This window comes from Diabrotica virgifera, chromosome 9 (genome assembly GCF_917563875.1).
Source record: "Diabrotica virgifera virgifera chromosome 9, PGI_DIABVI_V3a".
In the NCBI taxonomy this organism is placed as follows: domain Eukaryota; kingdom Metazoa; phylum Arthropoda; class Insecta; order Coleoptera; family Chrysomelidae; genus Diabrotica; species Diabrotica virgifera.
The window spans coordinates 157,127,159-157,146,127 of record NC_065451.1 but is presented as its reverse complement, the minus strand read 5'-3'; the positions used below and the strand labels follow the sequence as shown (position 1 = coordinate 157,146,127).

Genomic DNA, 18,969 nt, shown 5'->3' with positions numbered 1-18,969 from the left:
AGGAACAGACTACTATATACATTGGCTGAATTGTTAATACCACACAAGCTAATTAGACTCATTAAAGCCACAATGGATGAAACTAAAGTAGGTGTGTGTACGAATACAAAACCTCCGGACAGATTTTTTCAAAATCTCGCAGAGAGTGGAGCAGGGAGATGGACTGGGCTCTACATTGTTTAACCTGGCACTGGAGTATGCGGTTAGGCAAATGTACCTGGACGAGGAAAACTACTTACCAACAGAACTGTTCAACTGACAGCTTATATCGATGATATTAATATTATTAGTAGAACAGCAACCGGAGCACAGGAAAAATACACAGAATTAAAAACGTAAACGAAAAGGCTAGGTTTGAAAGTTAACACAGAAAAAACAAAAATAATGATACAGACGAGAAGAAATATAGTCCCACAAAACATTATATATGCAGATGACATTGACACGGTTGGAAAGTTTTTTGCATTCTCCCATATATTTCGGTCTAAAAGTGTCCACCGAAATACAAAAATGAGAATCTATAAAACCCTAATTCGAACAATAACATGCTATGGCAGTGCAGCATGGGACCTGAAAGAAACATCCAAAAACAAACTCGACACATTCGAAATGAAAGTACTGAGGAGAATACTAACACCTGTGAGGAAAAACGATCTTTATCTATGATTGAAATCGGCCGGATACGTGATAAAAGAATGGAAGAGGATAGACTACCAAAAAGGGCACTGAACACTAGAAGGAAAGAGACCGGTTGGAAAGCCAAGAAAGCACTGAAGAAACACAGTAAGCAGCGACGCACAAGCACTTTTAGGAGTTCGTGTATGGGGAAGACAAACGAGGTTGGAGGCAAAAATAAAGAAGCCCAAGGCGAAATTTGGGCTGTAGTATCGTAGAAGAAGAAGAAGAAAAAGAAGAAGATGAAGAAGAAATAAAGAAATTATTGTAATTAAACAAAACTTAAAGTGAGCAATAGAAAAGGAAGGGAAGGCATTGCTAAATTATGAATAGTAAACCATAGACGATAAAACGTATATAGACCAGGGCGCATCTGTAAAAATATTAGTACATTTGGACGTTGAGGGGTGACTCATATTTTTTGTAGAAATTGCTTGAAAATAACCCATATAATAGTATTTAAGTTATCCATTTATAAGTTCAGAAAGAATAATACATCTACAAAAATCAAGGGAATGTCACCGAAATTATTATTCTACTAGCTCTCCAAGACAAAATTTTTAAATAACACGACGTGTTCCGAGGAACTAGAAACCTAGAATAATTTTAGTGATGACCAGTTTAGTATGGTTCTGATTAATATTCGTTCTATAAGAAATAAAACTGACGAATTATTTTTGTTCCTGGAAGAATTAGGATTTCCTCCGATAGTTGCGGTTACGGAGCACTGGCTTGAAGTCAACGAGCCTTTTTTTGTAGAAAAATATACCACAATTGCTAGGTATGATCATCCAAGTTCAGCTCATGGAGGCACCCTAATTCTTTCTAGAAATAATGATTTTTCTCTGATTACAAAATATGACTTTCTGTTAAATGAAGCCTTCTTTGAGTTTTCCCTAGTTTATAATAAAAATCTTAATCTTTACATTATTTGCATCTATAGATCACCTGACTCCCCTGTGGAAGTATTTTTTCAGAACCTGCTAAATTTGTTAGACGACTTGCCTCATAGAAGCAGAAAAATTCTATGCGGGGACTTCAACATTAATTATGATGCTGCTTGTGCTACCCAAATGTCCTTGGTCAACATATTTGAATCATATGGTCTCTCAATGCACGTTAATTCTCCTACAAGGATTACAAAAACTTCATCTACCATAATTGACTATATTGTCTCAGATTTCTCACCCCTTGATGTCTGCTCTACAATTATTAATGCGGGATTATCAGATCATGAAGCAGTATTTACGAAGTTTAACATCTTCAGCAAACCCTCCTCGAAAACCCGACGTTTAGGTAGGATTTTTTCCGCTCGGAATTTTCATAAATTTCAGAATTTATGCTTAACTTCTGAGTGGCATTTTCCTTCTGCGGACGTGGACTATAATTTCAACGATTTTATAGAAAAGCTTGTCTCTATCTTCAATAAGGCATTTCCTTTAATTTCAATTAAGCCAAAACACCACAAACCCTGGGCTACCAAAGGTATCCGCATATCAGCCAAAAATATGCGCTCACTATTGTATATCAAGAAATTTGCTACCAACGTCTCTGTCACTCAATATATCACCAAGTACAGGGTAACCTATCTAAAACTCATCAAATCAGCTAAAAAAGCCTACTATCAAAATCGTATAAAAAACTCTAAAAGTGTTGCAAAAGAAACTTGGTCCATAATAAACGATCTTCGAAATAGAACTCACGCAGTTCAAACATTTGCCCTTCCAGACCCGGAAAATCTAAACGAATATTTCGTTAATGTGAGTAAAAATATAACTTCTACTATTTTGCCACAAAAAGATCCCATTTCCTATCTCCCCAATTCAGGAGTGTTCTCGAATTCATTCTTTTTAAGACCAATCGATATATCTGAACTGATCCAAACTATCAATAGTATCAAAAGCAAATCATCCTGTAGTACTGATGGACTATCCATAAAAATCTTCTCAAATCTCACAGAAAATGTGTTGGAAATCCTCGTCTCACTAACTAATGATTCCTTTGAAAGAGGCAAATTCCCAGAGTGCCTAAAGATAGCCATTATTATTCCCCTTCATAAGGGTGGTGAAAAATCTAATGCTTGCAACTATAGACCTGTTGCCTTACTACCGGTACTTTCAAAAATTATTGAGAGACTCATAAAAACCCGTCTTATGTCCTTTCTCATTGATAACAACATCTTATCCCAAAATCAGTTCGGCTTTTTAACTAATAAATGTACCACTGATGCCTTGTTTTCTGTGCTTCATGAGGTTTACCAAGCACTAAACAATAATCTTTATACTGCCACTGTTTTCTGTGACTATGCCAAAACTTTTGATTGTGTAAATCACGACATCTTGATTAAAAAACTAAATTTCTATGGGATTCGAGGTATTTCTTTGAATTGGTTCCAATTTTACTTGAATAATAGGAAACAACTAGTTAGAGCAAATGATACTGACTCTAGTCTCAAAAACATTGTATGTGGAGTACCACAAGGTTCAGTATTGGGTCCTCTACTGTTCCTTATCTTTATAAATGACATCACTCACTTAAAAATCGATGGAAAAATTTTTCTTTTTGCTGATGATACCAGTATCACTTGGAGCAACTCAACTATTGCATCTCTTCATGCAACTATAACTTCTGATTTGCTTACGATAAAAACCTGGTCCGACTCTAATTTACTCTCTTTTAACGTGGATAAGACAGTAGCATTATCCTATAAAAGTGCTCTTCAACCCCTGCTTGTTAATAACAGCCAGATCTCTACCGTTGATTCTGTAAAATTTCTTGGTATTTTTTTAGACAGCAACCTCAAATGGTCCCTTCATATCGATTTGTTAAGTAAGAAACTCGCCTCAGCCTGCTATGCTGTAAGATTGTTTCGAAAGAACTCAATTTAGCATCTTCTAAACTAACATATTTTTCTTTGTTCGAGTCTCATCTTCGATATGGTCTTCCTTTTTGGGGTTCTAGTACAGCTGCCCAGTTAGATGTTATTTTTAAATTACAAAAAAGAGCAATAAGGTATCTGTTTGGCCTCAGAAGAACAACACATTGCAGAAGTTACTTCAAAGATCACGGCATTTTAACCCTTACATCTTTATATATTTTAGAAACTGTTTGCTTAATTCGTAAACACATGCATGTTTTTCCAGCAAGGCCTCGTCATGACTACTCCACCAGAAATTCAAATTTTGATGTCTATTTACCGATCCCGTCCTCTGAGTTAGTAAAGAAATCTATATTATATTCCGCAAAAAAACTATACAACCATCTTCCTTTACAACTCAAATCTGCAACATCTTTCCCAAAGTTCCGTAAAATGACAAAAGCTCATCTATCTAAAAGACCATATTATTCAGTAGAAGAGTTTCTTAATGACTAACTAAGAAATTACAGTAATGTACAAGTAACCAAACTTATCTATATTTGGGTGTCACATGCAGCAGCTTAAACTTATTAGTTCCTATGTCTATAAATAGTTTACTTTGTTGTATATTCACTTTGCAATTTCTATAAATTGTTGCAATATATCGATTTTGTTTTTTTTTTCTTTACTTTATTAACTTATATTTTGTATTTATATATATATATTTTTTTTATATTGACGATTTATCAAATTTCAGAAAATTGTATTTGTTATTGTTATTGTTAGATATTATTTATTTATTTTTTCTGACTTTAATTAAGCTTTGTCCATAAAATTTGTATTTTCAGTGACAATAAAGCATATTTCTATATTCTATAAAAAGGTCCGGAAAATGAAGGAACAATTCGATTTTTTTCTTCGTTTTTTGAATATAGCTTTAAAAGTAATCATTTCTGAAAAAAGTTGTATAAACATAAAAGTTTCGCAATTAAATTTCCTACAATATAAAATTCGTTAAAAATTTTAAAAATTGTCACCCTTGTTGCAAAATAGCAATAATTGCGAAATAATGATAAAAAAACAAGTATTCGCATTTTACGTTATTCAACCATTTATGCTATACTTAGGACCTTCATATTTTATCAAAAAAAAACTATATGATATAAGAAAACAATACTGTGAATTTCATTAAGATCGGTTGAATAGATTTTGCAAAATAAATTTTGCAATCCAACTTTCGCAAAAAAATTATTTTTTTCAAAATCTTGCAGGACTGAATATAAAGCAGACAGCAAGTTTAATTTTTTTACATATAGAAGAATACCGTACCTTTCATTTGCAATTTGCAAAATTAAAATCGGTTAACCACTACGGCGTCAGGAATTTTTTAAATACACATTTTTTTTGGTGCTACGCGCAGGACAGCCGATAGTTTGCTCTGATTGGGCATTCCAATGATCTTTGATAATAATTGCCAAATTAAAATTTTTAGTACATTTTGATATAAATAAATAAATTTGTTTATTGCAAAATAAAAACATATGCTCTGTCCTTTGAAGTAACACTTTTTTTGGCAAAAACTTTCTTTGTTCATATATTTTAAGTTAGAAAATAAAAGTTTATTATTTTTAAACATATGCAACTGTTTAAACAATATTTTACAAACAATAATCAAATTAGTTTGATTTTTGTGGAATTAAAATATTTAAATACAACGAAATATAGTGTAAGAAAATAATATATTAGATAAAGATTGGAAGAAAGTTTGGTGGAAATCAACTTGTGTGAATCGAACACCGCTGTCCTGCGCGTAGCACCAAAAATTAATGTTTATTTAAAAAAATTCCTGACGCCGTGGTAGTTAATGGATTTTAATTTTAATAATTGCAAATGAAAGGTACGCTATTCTTCTATAAGAAAAAAAAAATCAACTTGCTATCTGCTTTATTTTCAGTCCTGCAACATTTTGAAAAATGAATTTTTTTGCGAAAGCTGGATTGCAAAATTTATTTTGCAAAATCTATTACACCGATATTAATAAAATTTACTCTATTGTTTTGCTATTTTATATAGTTTTTCTGAGTAAAATATGAAGGTCCTAAGTATAGCATAAATGGTTGAAAAACGTAAAATGCAAATACTTGTTATGGTTTTGTCGCAATTGTTTCTATTTTGCAACAAGGGTGACAATTTTTAAAATTTGTAGCCAGTCCTATATTGTAGGAAATTTAATTACGCAACTTTTATATTAGTACCACTTTTCTCGAAAGTGAACACTTTGAAAGTTATAAGCAAAAAACGAAGAAAATAATCGAATTTTTCCTTCATTTTTTGACATTTTGATTATTTAAACAATGTTCCGGACATTTTTGAGTGGGGGGATAACCCAATTATTATTATAGGAGTTAATTCCAAGAAATTTCTGCAAAAAATATGAGTCACCTCTCAACGTCCATCTCAAAACAGATGCTCCCTGGACTAATAATACTGTAGAAAGGTTAGGATATGGGATAAAACAGACACAAAACGAAACTAAGAATATGTACTAATACGTCAAGGAAAACCTTAGAGGAAGAACATATAACGAAAGATCACCAAGAGGTGACGAAAATAACCAAGATCACAAAAAATACTGGGGCAAAGACAAAAACGGGGATTACATCAATGTAAAAGTAAAACATAAAAAATAACAAACTACTAGATCTCTACTACTAGTATCATTAAAACAATCTGGCAAACGAATATGTAAGGAAAGCTGAGGAAAACGATGATGGAAACAAGGTGACAAAACTAACACTGAAAGAGAACAATATATCAAACATAAGAAAAAAATACAGAAAAAGAAAAAACAAGAAGAAAAATATTATAGTAAAACTAGGAACCTGGAACGCGCAAACCTTATTGGGACAAGGAAAAATGAAAGAGGTAGCGAGATAAATGCCAAGATGCAGGATCGACATACTAACACTACAAGAACTAAGATGGAAGGGAGAACGAAGTATTAAAAAGAAAAATTACAAAGAATACTACTCGGTAGAAAACAAGCAAGTAAAAAATAATACAGTATTCATGGTCAAAAATAAGATAAGGGAAATATTTATAGAATTCAAAGCTACAAATGGACGAATGTCATACATAAAAATAGAAAACAAAGAAGCCAATATGACATATGATAATCATAAACATGTATGCACCCAGAGAAAATGCACCAGAAAATTATAAAATTGAACAACTGGAAGAATATTAAGTATGTGAAAGATTACCTAGAAACCGACATAGTAGTAGTTGGTGACGTCAATGCAAAAATAGACAAGGAAATCCAGAATAAGAAAGTAGCAGGAAAAGAAACTATCCTCTATGAGACAAACGATAATGGAAGAAAATTATGCCACCTGTTAGAAATAACAAACAGTTACACTATAAGCACTAACTCCATCTACAGAAGAGAACATAATAAAATAACATGACTGATATATGGCACAGCATATGGCAACTAATGGCATACTAATGCCATTAGTTGCCATATGAAATTCAATTATGCATGACGTCATATGACATAGAGGAGCAAACGCACAGACCATTTTCTAGCAATAGGGGTAATAAAAATGAAGGTACTTAATTAAAACAGAGAGAACAAGACAAAATTAAAGAAGCTGGAACCGGGAGAAGTTTTTTATTTATTTATTTATTTACGGGCAAGCCCAATTCAGAAAATATTATTACAAAAAAAAATATTACAAAGACAAAAGCAAAACCATAAACAGTGTCAACACAAAGAACAAACATTATAATATGTATTGGATAACAAAGCTAATAAGTTAAACGAAAAAAAGAACATTACGATATAAAAAACAAACAAAGTTTAAGCTTAAAAAATTGCTGGTAGAAATTATATCACTAACATTGTATGTTCAACAAATGGTTTTTAAATCTATCCAAGGAATTGCAGAATATATTTAAGTCACCTAGAGAATTCGCATGTCTAAGTGTTCGTGATAAAAAATTGTTGTAAGTATAGTTATATCTATGAAAGCTTAAAAGGTACAAAAAGACCAATTTTTGACAGAAGATCGGGACAGCTATTATTACCATTAATAATGTTGAATAAGATTGTCAGATCTTTTCTTTTTCTACGGGTTTCTAATGAAGTAATATTCAATAATAATTCAATATCTGTGTAGCTACGATATAAATATATGTTGTTTAAAAGCTACGTGTCTGAGAAAGGTATGCTGAAATCTATCAAGTTTATTTTTATGAACTAGATAATATGGAGACCACACAGAAGAACAAAAATCAAGATGAGATCTAACAAGTGAGCAATAAAAAATTTTCATTGAATTTATATCTGTGAAATCACGAGATGTTCTTTTAATGAAACCAAGCATTTTCATAGACTTTTGGGCAACGGTACTAATGTGGTGTTTAAAGCTGAGTGAAGAGTGTAATATTATGCCTAGGTCTCTGATTTGTGTGCATGATTGCAATGCTTTATCGTTAATAGTATAGTCATGTGTTAGTAAATGGTGATTCCTACAGAAACGCATAGTATAACACTTACCAACATTTAATCCCATGCCATTAAGAGAGCACCACTGGGATAATTTATTAATATCTGATTGTAGTCCAAGAATATCATCATGAGATCTTATTATTGTAAAGCACTTAAGGTCATCAGCGAAAAGGAGAGCTTTTGTATGGGAAAAACAAGTGGTAATATCATTAATGAATATATTAAATAGTAGCGGCCCCAGGTGTGAACCTTGAGGAACACCTGAAGTTACAGGAAAAATGTTAGAATAACAGTGATTTACTCTAACCATTTGAGTTCTGTTTTCTAAATAACTACATAACCAGCTAAATACCAGACCATCAATACCATAAGAACGTAATTTATATAATAGAAGGTCATGGTTTATCTTATCAAAGGCTTTAGAGAAGTCAGTGTACACTGAATCAACCTGCAAACCCTCCTCCAGGGCTTCAGATAGTTAGTCAGTATAACTGAGTAGACTTAGCTCAGCAGATTTTCCGGAAGAAAACCCAAACTGTGAGTTAGTAATAACACTAGAGCAGTCGTAAGTAAGAAATTCAGTTATAATGCTTTCAAATACTTTAGGGATAGTGCTTAGAATAGATATGGGGCGATGGTCCTTAATATCAGATTTAACACCTGATTTATAAATAGGAGTTACATAAGATTGTTTCCAGAAGTCGGGGAATTCACCAGAATCTAGAGAGGCATCGAAAATATGATAAAGTGGTCTAGATAGTATAAAGCTGCATTCTTTTAGAATAATAGGAGGAATCCCATCGAGTCCAGGTCCCTTATTAATATTCAGTTGTGACAATCTCTCATATATTTTTGATATTTGAATGTGGTAGGAAGATACACTAACGCTGAAGTGGATTTGGTTATGGTAATAATTTAGTCTTTGGTTAGTATACACAGATGAAAAATGATTGGCAAATAAATTGGATATATCATTTCCATAAGTTAGTGTAGAAGCGAAGAGAATATGAGATAACCGTAATGGAAAAACTTACGCAAGCAAATAACACAGAGGAAATACGAAAAAATATAGAAGAATCCATTTTGAATTCAGCTCAAGAGGCGCTAGGATGAAGAAAATAAAACTAAGGAAAGAATGGTTCGATATAGATTGCGAAATTAAATCAAACCCAAGTAAGAAATAAATGGAAATCAGCTAAAGAAGAACCAGTGGCGGATTCACGAAAGGGCGATGGGGGCGAAGCCCCCCCTCTCAAACCAAGTCATATGAAAAGGTTATAAAAACATTCATTTATTTTTCATCGAAATTTAGCTAATCGGACCCTGTTCTTGACGATGCTGGTTCCGCCACTAGAAGGACGTCATCGAAATGAATATAAAGAAAAAAAGACAGTAGCAGACAAATCTTGCCAAAACGCAAAAAAAACTGTGGATTGAAGAGTTGTTAAAGGACCTAGAAGAGAACTATTTGGATGCCGAAAAGCTCAACAAAGGAAATGCAGACCAGTGGTTAAAATTGTTAATAAATCATGGGTTAAAAATTTTACCGAACTATATAGATGCAAATAAAACCCTGAAGAGGTAGATTGCTCAATAGAAGACAGGGGAGATAATGAAATACGGATACCAATATATTATAATATGATGAATTTTTACACATAATTAAAAAAATGAAACCGAAAAACACCTGACCCAGATGAAATTGATTCCCAATGATCTAATTAAAAACGAAGGGGAAAAATTATTAACAAGCATCTACAGTTGAGTCCGCGAGTCTTTACCCGTGCGTCATCATTTAAAGCATGCGAAATAAAGTCGGAAATTTACTGAACGCAACGACAAATGGATATTATTCCGATCACGGGTTAATATAAAATTTGACGTTATCAAATAAATAGAATGTCAAATTTAAGTTTTCCTTTAAAATTTTGGTACATCATTACAGCTACATTTGAAGTAGCTTAATAAATTATTTTATTATCATTGATTAATAAATAAATAAACAATTTATAAAAAAATTCAATAACACATATTTTCTTTTTGATATTTTATTCACTTTGGCGGAACCTTAAACACAAGCATTCAACTGTGTCAACAATTGAGTTAGCTTTGTACGTCGTCAAAATTTATCTTAAAATAACATAAACTTATCTCAAAATTTCTAACTCCAATATAAAATTAGTTGTGAAAACAACTGTTTGTATACTATAAAAAACTTCAAAATGCAAAAACTCGACAGAATAACAGCAAAAAATTCAACAAACTGACAGCCACAAAAGTAAACAAACCAAAACGTCAGAAATTGTACTTAAAATATGTGAAGACATCCCCAATCGTCCTTATTTGTACCTATCTCTTTTCAATACACTGAGTCTTAATTGTTCATAAAAATAACATGTGTTTTTTCATAAAAATAACCTGTGTAAACCAGCGGCAGCTGGTTTGTCATTAATTTCATGCGTGCAAGAGAATGATGCTAAATAAAAAGTATGTGTTTTATCTCACCAGGTATTAATGACGCACGGGTAAAGACTCGCGGACTCAACTGTATGTATAACCTAATATATAGTTGGAATATGGAAAGACTGTTGGCAACTCACAGGAAAGGAAATAAAAAATGTAGAAGTTGCGGAAATGGATTACTTACGTAGAGCATGCAGAGTATCTAGATTAGAACACGTACCAAATGAGGAAATAAGACGACGGACAAAGAGTGTATATTCCACGGTTGACCATATAGAAACAAAGAAATTGCTATGGTATAGCCATGTGATGAGGATGTCAGAGGAAAGGTGGCCAAAATGAGCATTAAATTACACACCCATAAATAGAAAAAGAAGAGGAAGACCGACAGAAACATGGAAGAAAGGCATAGAACAGTCTATGCATGTGCTCTGATTACAGCCGTACTCTCTGATTCCCTGGCCTTTATCCTGCGTATTAGGCCTGGATCCCGCGTACCAAAAAATGTTGATCAATAGCAAGCCGAAAATTTATAATAGCTTAACGGTGTCTAGTCGGACAAACTTTGATGCATGGGAACAATGAAACAGGGGAAGTTTTAATTGTGGGACGTGATTTTAATTGTGGAACGTGTCATCCTGACAAGTTTATGATTGTGAAGACCAGCAGGTTGTTTTTAAATTTATTTAATATCAAACTTTATATGTATAATATATAAAAAAATGTTTTTCCGACAAATATATATTGTTATATTTCTATTTGATATGAAAATTAAATTTTGATAATTATAAACAAAATTCAATTTAATATAAAATATTTTCAATTTTCTCAACCACGGGCATATAAATTTAGAACAACCTGTATACAACAAATTGTTATATTTAATTTTAAGAAGTGATTAGAAGAAGCATACGAAACTCGGGACAATGCGCTTAGAATAAACAAAGCGAATGGCGCGTACCATTATCGTTGTTCGCGGAAGGTTCGATCATTAGCCTATGCTAAATAAGACTCAAGTGAAATCGATAATAGGTCATTATCGTTGTTCGCGGAAGGTTCGATCATTAGCCTATGCTAAATAAGACTCAGTTGAAGTAGATAATAGGTCATTAAATTTTGTAAATAGTAGAAAGTAATTTTAGAATGGGAATTAACTATTTTTTTTGGAAATCCATTAAGCATATTTAGAAAGATTAAAAATTGGTTTTGAGGAATACTGCGAATGAGAGTTGGGGGTGGAAGGTTGATTTGTGAATCTGGAAGGGATATTTAGAAAGTAGGGGAATGAATGACAAATAGAGATCAGAATGTTTTGAGCTGTCGAGAAGTGAAGTCCAGTAGTAGACGGTAGTGTACGGAGAGTGAGAAAGCCGGTGTAGTTCCGTGAGTGTGGAGATCTATCGTGGAACGAGAGGTAGGCCAGGTTGAGAGTAAAGAACCTCCTTGAGCCAAGAGTGTCCCGGTAGCTGATTGCAGTTTCGAAAAAGGTAGAACACAGCATCACGACAGAAGCAGGAACGAGAGCCATACGAGCTAATCTTCAAAGGAGAACATTACTGAAAGCCAGGACGAGGTTTTGATCGCAGCCAAGGATAGCAGGAAACGGGTCTTGTGTGAAGACATTCTCAGTTCACCAGAAAAAGGTCAGTCTCATTTGTTTGGACATGAATGTATGGGTTTTTCGTATTAAATACCACATTATAAATTGAAGAACATAATCAATAATATCAGAAAAGCTTCATCAAACTTAAATAGAATTGTTGCTAATAAATCCTAATAGTTAAATGTTAATAAAAACTTTCAATTGGAAACCAAAAGGAAATAAGATTCCCATTTGTAAATGTTATGTTTAAGAATAATAAGGTCTAGCACATATTAAGCAGTGATTGCCATTTAAATAAAATAAACAATAGTTTGATTATAATTGTAACCCATATGTGTGTATTATTTGACTCTTTTTTTTCCTATCCCGATTAGGAACCATTGAGAAATACTTAGAAGCCACATAAGTAAGTAATTAATTTTATAATTCGCCCTGAGATTGAAAACATATTGATATGTGATCCGGTTAATTAATTAGATTATTATTGATGCATTGATTAAATTAAATGACATATAAGAATATTATCTCATATCAATAATCAAGATCACATCAACTGTCGTCCAACGTGGAAAGCATTGAAAAGTATTTCTAGTGGCAAATTTGAAGGATAGAAAGAGTAAAGCCGGTATTTGAAAATTTATATGCCTGTGGTAAAAAGTGATATACTTACATTTGATAACATAAAATTTTAGATCTCTTTAGGTACAAATTTTACATAACTGATTTAATATTTTATTTTTACGATATTTACATTTGATATATTTATTGACAATTTATAATATTTGGATGAGAAAAAAGTCGTCTTGGTAACATACTAGTAAAATTTCATATTTGGCGGGGACAGTACTTCTTGAAAACAAATGTCTGTGACAAGAAGCCAAAGCAAAGACAATAAAAAACAAAAAGAACATTCAAATCAAGAGGATAATTCAGACAAAGAAGATATTTTAGACACGACAATCATGACATCAGAACAGCAAGAATTATCAGAAATAGATAAATGATTACAAATGATGCAACTCCAGTCACAAAGAATGGAACAAAAACTGGATGACAATCAAAGAGAAACAAAACAAACAATGGATAAAAATCAGGAAGAAACATCAAAGAAAATGGATGAATCACAACAAAAAATGGATCAAAAAATGGAGGAAACACAACGAAAAATGGATGAAACACAACAAAAATTGGATCAAAAAATGGATGAAACACAACAGAAAATGGATGAAACAAAAAGAATAATGCAAGAAAATCAGAAGGAAACAAAACAAGCCATAGAAGAGAACAACAAGAAAACAGAGGAACGCATAGAAAAGTATGAAATGAAAATTAAGGATCACATGAAAGAACAAGAAATGAAAATTCAAAATAAAATAAAGGAGATAACGAATTGCCTGAAAAAAGAAATGGAAAGTTTGGAAAACAAGTTGCAAAACGCTATTCAAGCAGACATAGAAGAAGTGGAAAGAAAGATTGCGGAAATCAATACTCAACAAAATGTCGGAGAAAGAAGAGAAATGGTTATACATAGCACAGATGACGTGAAGATAAGGTTTGGCGGGGACGTAAGAAGATTACACCCAGTGCCGTTCATAAATAGCCTGAAAAAGAAAATACAGCACATCGGAAATTTCGAAACAGCAAAAGAAACTATCAGAAACCATCTAAAATATGAAGCAAGCCTATGGTTCGATTGCAAAGAAGAAGAATTTGACAGTTGGCAACAATTTGAACAAAAATTTTTGAATTATTTCTGGGGAAAAGTCCAACAATTGGAAATTAACAAGGAATTGCAAAATGGGAAATACAATGATAGGATGGGTATATCAGAAAGGACATATGCATTACAAATTTACTATAACGCAAAACATTTACAATATAATTACTCATCGGAACAATTAGTCGAACTGATTGCAAGACATTTCGAAGAAACGCTGGAAGACCATATCACATTGCAAAACTACAAAGACATAGATAGTTTATGCCAATTCCTACAAATAAGAGAATCACGTCTAAGAGAAAGAAAATCAAGAAGGTCGCGAGAAGATTACAGGCCCCGAGAAACACAAGATTACAGAGATAGAAATCAAGATAGGAGGGACTATACAAGACGAGATTTTAATCCCAGAAGGGAAAACGAAAATAGAGACAACGGAAGAGGAAATTATGAACAAAGAAATAGGCAATGGAATGAGGACAAAAATCGAGAATACCAGAATAGAAACACCACACGCTCAAATCAAGAAAACAGAAATAATGGTAGACAAAACGAACAGGGATATCGAGAAAACCGAAACAGATCCAACAGACCAAGAGAAAATAGAAGAGAAGCAAATAATACCCAGACAGATGAATATGACGGAGAGAGACATTATGACGAAAATATAAACAACGATGAGCAACCGGCGTCTTTTCACGACGGCGCTCACTAAAAACCAAAAATCAAACAGGAATCTTTTGTAACCCCAAGGAGTTTATTAAATTGGCAGGAAACAACGAAAAGAAAAATGGAGTTAATTTAAAATTTGTGGATGGATTTATCAACGAGAAACCAATTAAAATTATGATAGACACTGGATCTGAAATAACATTGGTCAACAGAAAACTAATAGAAGAAGTTAACTTAACAAATTTAATTTACAAAATACCTAGGGTAAATTTAGTGGGCGCAAACAAACGGACATTGGCAACTATAAATGAAGGCATACGAGTAATGGTACGACTGGGTAAGAAGATGTATGCACTACAATGTGTAATAATGCCAAACATGTCACATGACATGATAGTAGGAGTTGACGAATTGGCAGAAAAACATGTAGTGATAGATTTGAAAAATAATACGATGAATCTAACAGAAGAAACAGAAAAAGAACAGGACAAGGAACAGGAGAAACAAAATACGGACAAATCAGGTAAAGAACAAACAGTGGAAATGAATTTGGCAACGAAGCAAGGACAAAGAAGAAAAGGGAGAAAAAGTCAGAAAAAGACAAAAGAAAATGAAACCTGTGGCTCCTCAAAAGAAGAGTTGAGCCCAGAAGAAGAAAAATGGAGAGTATCAAAAGCAAAAGAAAACTGGGATTCCTCAAAAGAAGAGATGAGCTCAGGAGAAGAAGAAATAAAGCTAACAAATGAAAGCGAAAAAGATATAATCGAAACAGTGGCATTTGAAGAGGAGGCATATGAAAACGAGGATGCAGAATGCACGGTAAAAGTATGTGAAAAATCTGAGGAAAAAGACGTAGATTAAAGTAAGGAAATATACAGGGAGTTAGTTTTGCCTCGAGAAAATTTATTTAAAAATGCAGATAAATTTTATCGAATACAAGGCGGGGATTTGTTATATTTCTATTTGATATGAAAATTAAATTTTGATAATTATAAACAAAATTCAATTTAATATAAAATATTTTCAATTTTCTCAACCACGGGCATATAAATTTAGAACAACCTGTATACAACAAATTGTTATATTTAATTTTAAGAAGTGATTAGAAGAAGCATACGAAACTCGGGACAATGCGCTTAGAATAAACAAAGTGAATGGCGCGTACCATTATCGTTGTTCGCGGAAGGTTAGATCATTAGCCTATGCTAAATAAGACTCAAGTGAAATCGATAATAGGTCATTATCGTTGTTCGCGGAAGGTTCGATCATTAGCCTATGCTAAATAAGACTCAGTTGAAGTAGATAATAGGTCATTAAATTTTGTAAATAGTAGAAAGTAATTTTAGAATGGGAATTAACTATTTTTTTTGGAAATCCATTAAGCATATTTAGAAAGATTAAAAATTGGTTTTGAGGAATACTGCGAATGAGAGTTGGGGGTGGAAGGTTGATTTGTGAATCTGGAAGGGATATTTAGAAAGTAGGGGAATGAATGACAAATAGAGATCAGAATGTTTTGAGCTGTCGAGAAGTGAAGTCCAGTAGTAGACGGTAGTGTACGGAGAGTGAGAAAGCCGGTGTAGTTCCGTGAGTGTGGAGATCTATCGTGGAACGAGAGGTAGGCCAGGTTGAGAGTAAAGAACCTCCTTGAGCCAAGAGTGTCCCGGTAGCTGATTGCAGTTTCGAAAAAGGTAGAACACAGCATCACGACAGAAGCAGGAACGAGAGCCATACGAGCTAATCTTCAAAGGAGAACATTACTGAAAACCAGGACGAGGTTTTGATCGCAGCCAAGGATAGCAGGAAACGGGTCTTGTGTGAAGACATTCTCAGTTCACCAGAAAAAGGTCAGTCTCATTTGTTTGGACATGAATGTATGGGTTTTTCGTATTAAATACCACATTATAAATTGAAGAACATAATCAATAATATCAGAAAAGCTTCATCAAACTTAAATAGAATTGTTGCTAATAAATCCTAATAGTTAAATGTTAATAAAAACTTTCAATTGGAAACCAAAAGGAAATAAGATTCCCATTTGTAAATGTTATGTTTAAGAATAATAAGATCTAGCACATATTAAGCAGTGATTGCCATTTAAATAAAATAAACAATAGTTTGATTATAATTGTAACCCATATGTGTGTATTATTTGACTCTTTTCTTTCCTATCCCGATTAGGAACCATTGAGAAATACTTAGAAGCCACATAAGTAAGTAATTAATTTTATAATCCGCCCTGAGATTGAAAACATATTGATATGTGATCCGGTTAATTAATTAGATTATTATTGATGCATTGATTAAATTAAATGACATATAAGAATATTATCTCATATCAATAATCAAGATCACATCAATATGTTAGGGCATTTTTAATAACTCCGACACGTAGAACATGTCAAATGACAGGAATGATATTGGTGGTAAATATCATTCTGATTTTGCATGCCGGTTTAATGAAAATGTAACAAATCAATTTAAAGTTCTGTCCAACAAAATACATGAGACGTTTTCGTAGTCTGACGTTCGAAACCTGTAACCTGTTCCACAATTAAAACTAACCCTCTTCCAGTGTTCCCGTACATCAAAGTTTGTCCGACTAGACACCTTTAAGCTATTAACAAATTTTCAGCTTGCTAATAAGTTTTTTTGGTACGCGGGATCAAGGTTTACATTTATATTTATTATTGTTTTAGTTTGCGGAAAAAAAGTTAAAGTGGGAGAAGCAACTGCATTACTTTGGGGTGGCAGACAAGCTAATGATTATGAATTCCCCTGGGTTATAGCGGTATTTAAAATCTCAGGAACAGGTTTCGAGAATATATGTGGGGGAACGTTAATAAGCAGAAAAGTTGTTATAACTGGTAAGTACGATTCATTACAACTTATTTGAAACGAAACTTTAAATTTTGACGACTACTATTAAAATTAATAAATAACCCAAATATACAGGGTGAGGCAGATAAAGGGCCTATTAGAAATATCTCGAGAACTAAAGACAACAGACTCATGAAAATTGGTATGAAGGGGTTTTGAAGAGTGATCTATTTAATGAAAATATTTTCATCTATTTGCTACTTCCGGTTATACCGGAAGTTGCTTATAACTTCGTTATTTTAAATGGGACACCCTGTATATTTTTACATTTTTGGATTCTACTCGAAGTCTTATTTCTTAAAATATGAGGTTTTACATTGTTATACAGGGTAATTTAAAAGATAATTAGGTTTTTTTTATTAATTTCCTAACAAATTTCACAACCTGTAGAATTGGAGTAGTTTGACATCAAAAACTTTATTTATGTTCAAATGATTTTCAATATAGTCTACTATTGTCAGAAATTATTAGTATAGCTAATTGTTGAATTTTGGTATACAGGGTTGGTCGAAACTCGGAATGAGTATTATCTGAGTTTTCTTAAATGGAACACCCTGTATTTTAGTATTGTAATGAAATGATATTTATGTTACTTTTTTTATTTCTTAAGCATTCCCTATACCTAACTGCTTTAATTTGCGCTTAATTGTTAATCGCACCAACAATCTTAACTACGTAAGTATTTTGATAGCTCAACCATTATTGGGAATTTTAACGATCAGTCTAGATTAATATGTATTTATTTCCGAAAAATTATTTGTGACTGAATATTTTCAAGGCCGACGTTTGGCTTTAATCACCAATAACTCACAAATTAAAGCAGGTATAGGGAATGCTTATAAAATAAAAAAGTGCCATAAAATATCATTTAATTACAATACTAAAATACAGGGTGTTCCATTCAAGAAAACTCAGAAAATATTCATTCCGTGTTTTGACCAACCCTGTATACTAAAATTCAATATATAGCTATGCTAATAATGTTTAACAATAGTAGACTATATTAGAAATCATCAGAACGTAAATAGAGTTTTTGATGTCAAAGTACTATAATTCTACAGGGTGTGAAATTTGCAACGAAATTGATAAAAACACGTAATTATCTTTTAAACTACCCTGTATAATAATATAAAACCTCATATATTAAGAAAGGAGACATCGAGGAAAATCCAAAAGTGTAAAAATATACAGGGTGTCCCATTTAAAAAAACGAAGTTATAAGCAACTTCCGGTATAACCGGAAGTAGGAAATAGATGAAAATATTTTCATTAAATAGATCACTCTTCAAAACCCCTTCATTCCAATTTTCATGATTCTGTTGCCTTTACTTCTCGAGATATTTCTAATAGGCCCTTTATCTGCCTCAACCTATATAAGACAGGGATATGCGCTTCCCTTCTTTTATTTAACATTTATTCGGAGGCCATATTTCAAGAGTCTTTGGAAGATGCAGAGATGGGAATCAAAGTGAATGGATATGCTGATAATATATACAACATACGATATGCTGATGATGGTGTCTTAATTTATGATAACATATTCAATCTTCAAAAACTTGTCACTATAATTGGAGAATACAGTAAGCGAA

At 32.7% G+C, this 18,969-nt stretch overlaps 1 protein-coding gene across 10 annotated transcripts in view; it reads left to right on the top strand.

The window, feature by feature from the left end:
* Nucleotides 1-18,969, top strand: part of LOC126891728 (uncharacterized) — an 827,477-nt gene that overhangs the window by 58,017 nt on the left and 750,491 nt on the right. For 9 of the 10 annotated variants that reach the window (XM_050660994.1, XM_050660997.1, XM_050661003.1 and 6 more), the window contains exon 5: nucleotides 17,200-17,367. The exons of the other annotated variant lie outside the window; for it this stretch is intronic. In XM_050660994.1, coding sequence (XP_050516951.1) covers nucleotides 17,200-17,367 — 168 coding nt within the window. The remainder of the gene's footprint in view (nucleotides 1-17,199; nucleotides 17,368-18,969) is intronic. 10 annotated transcript variants of the gene reach the window in all.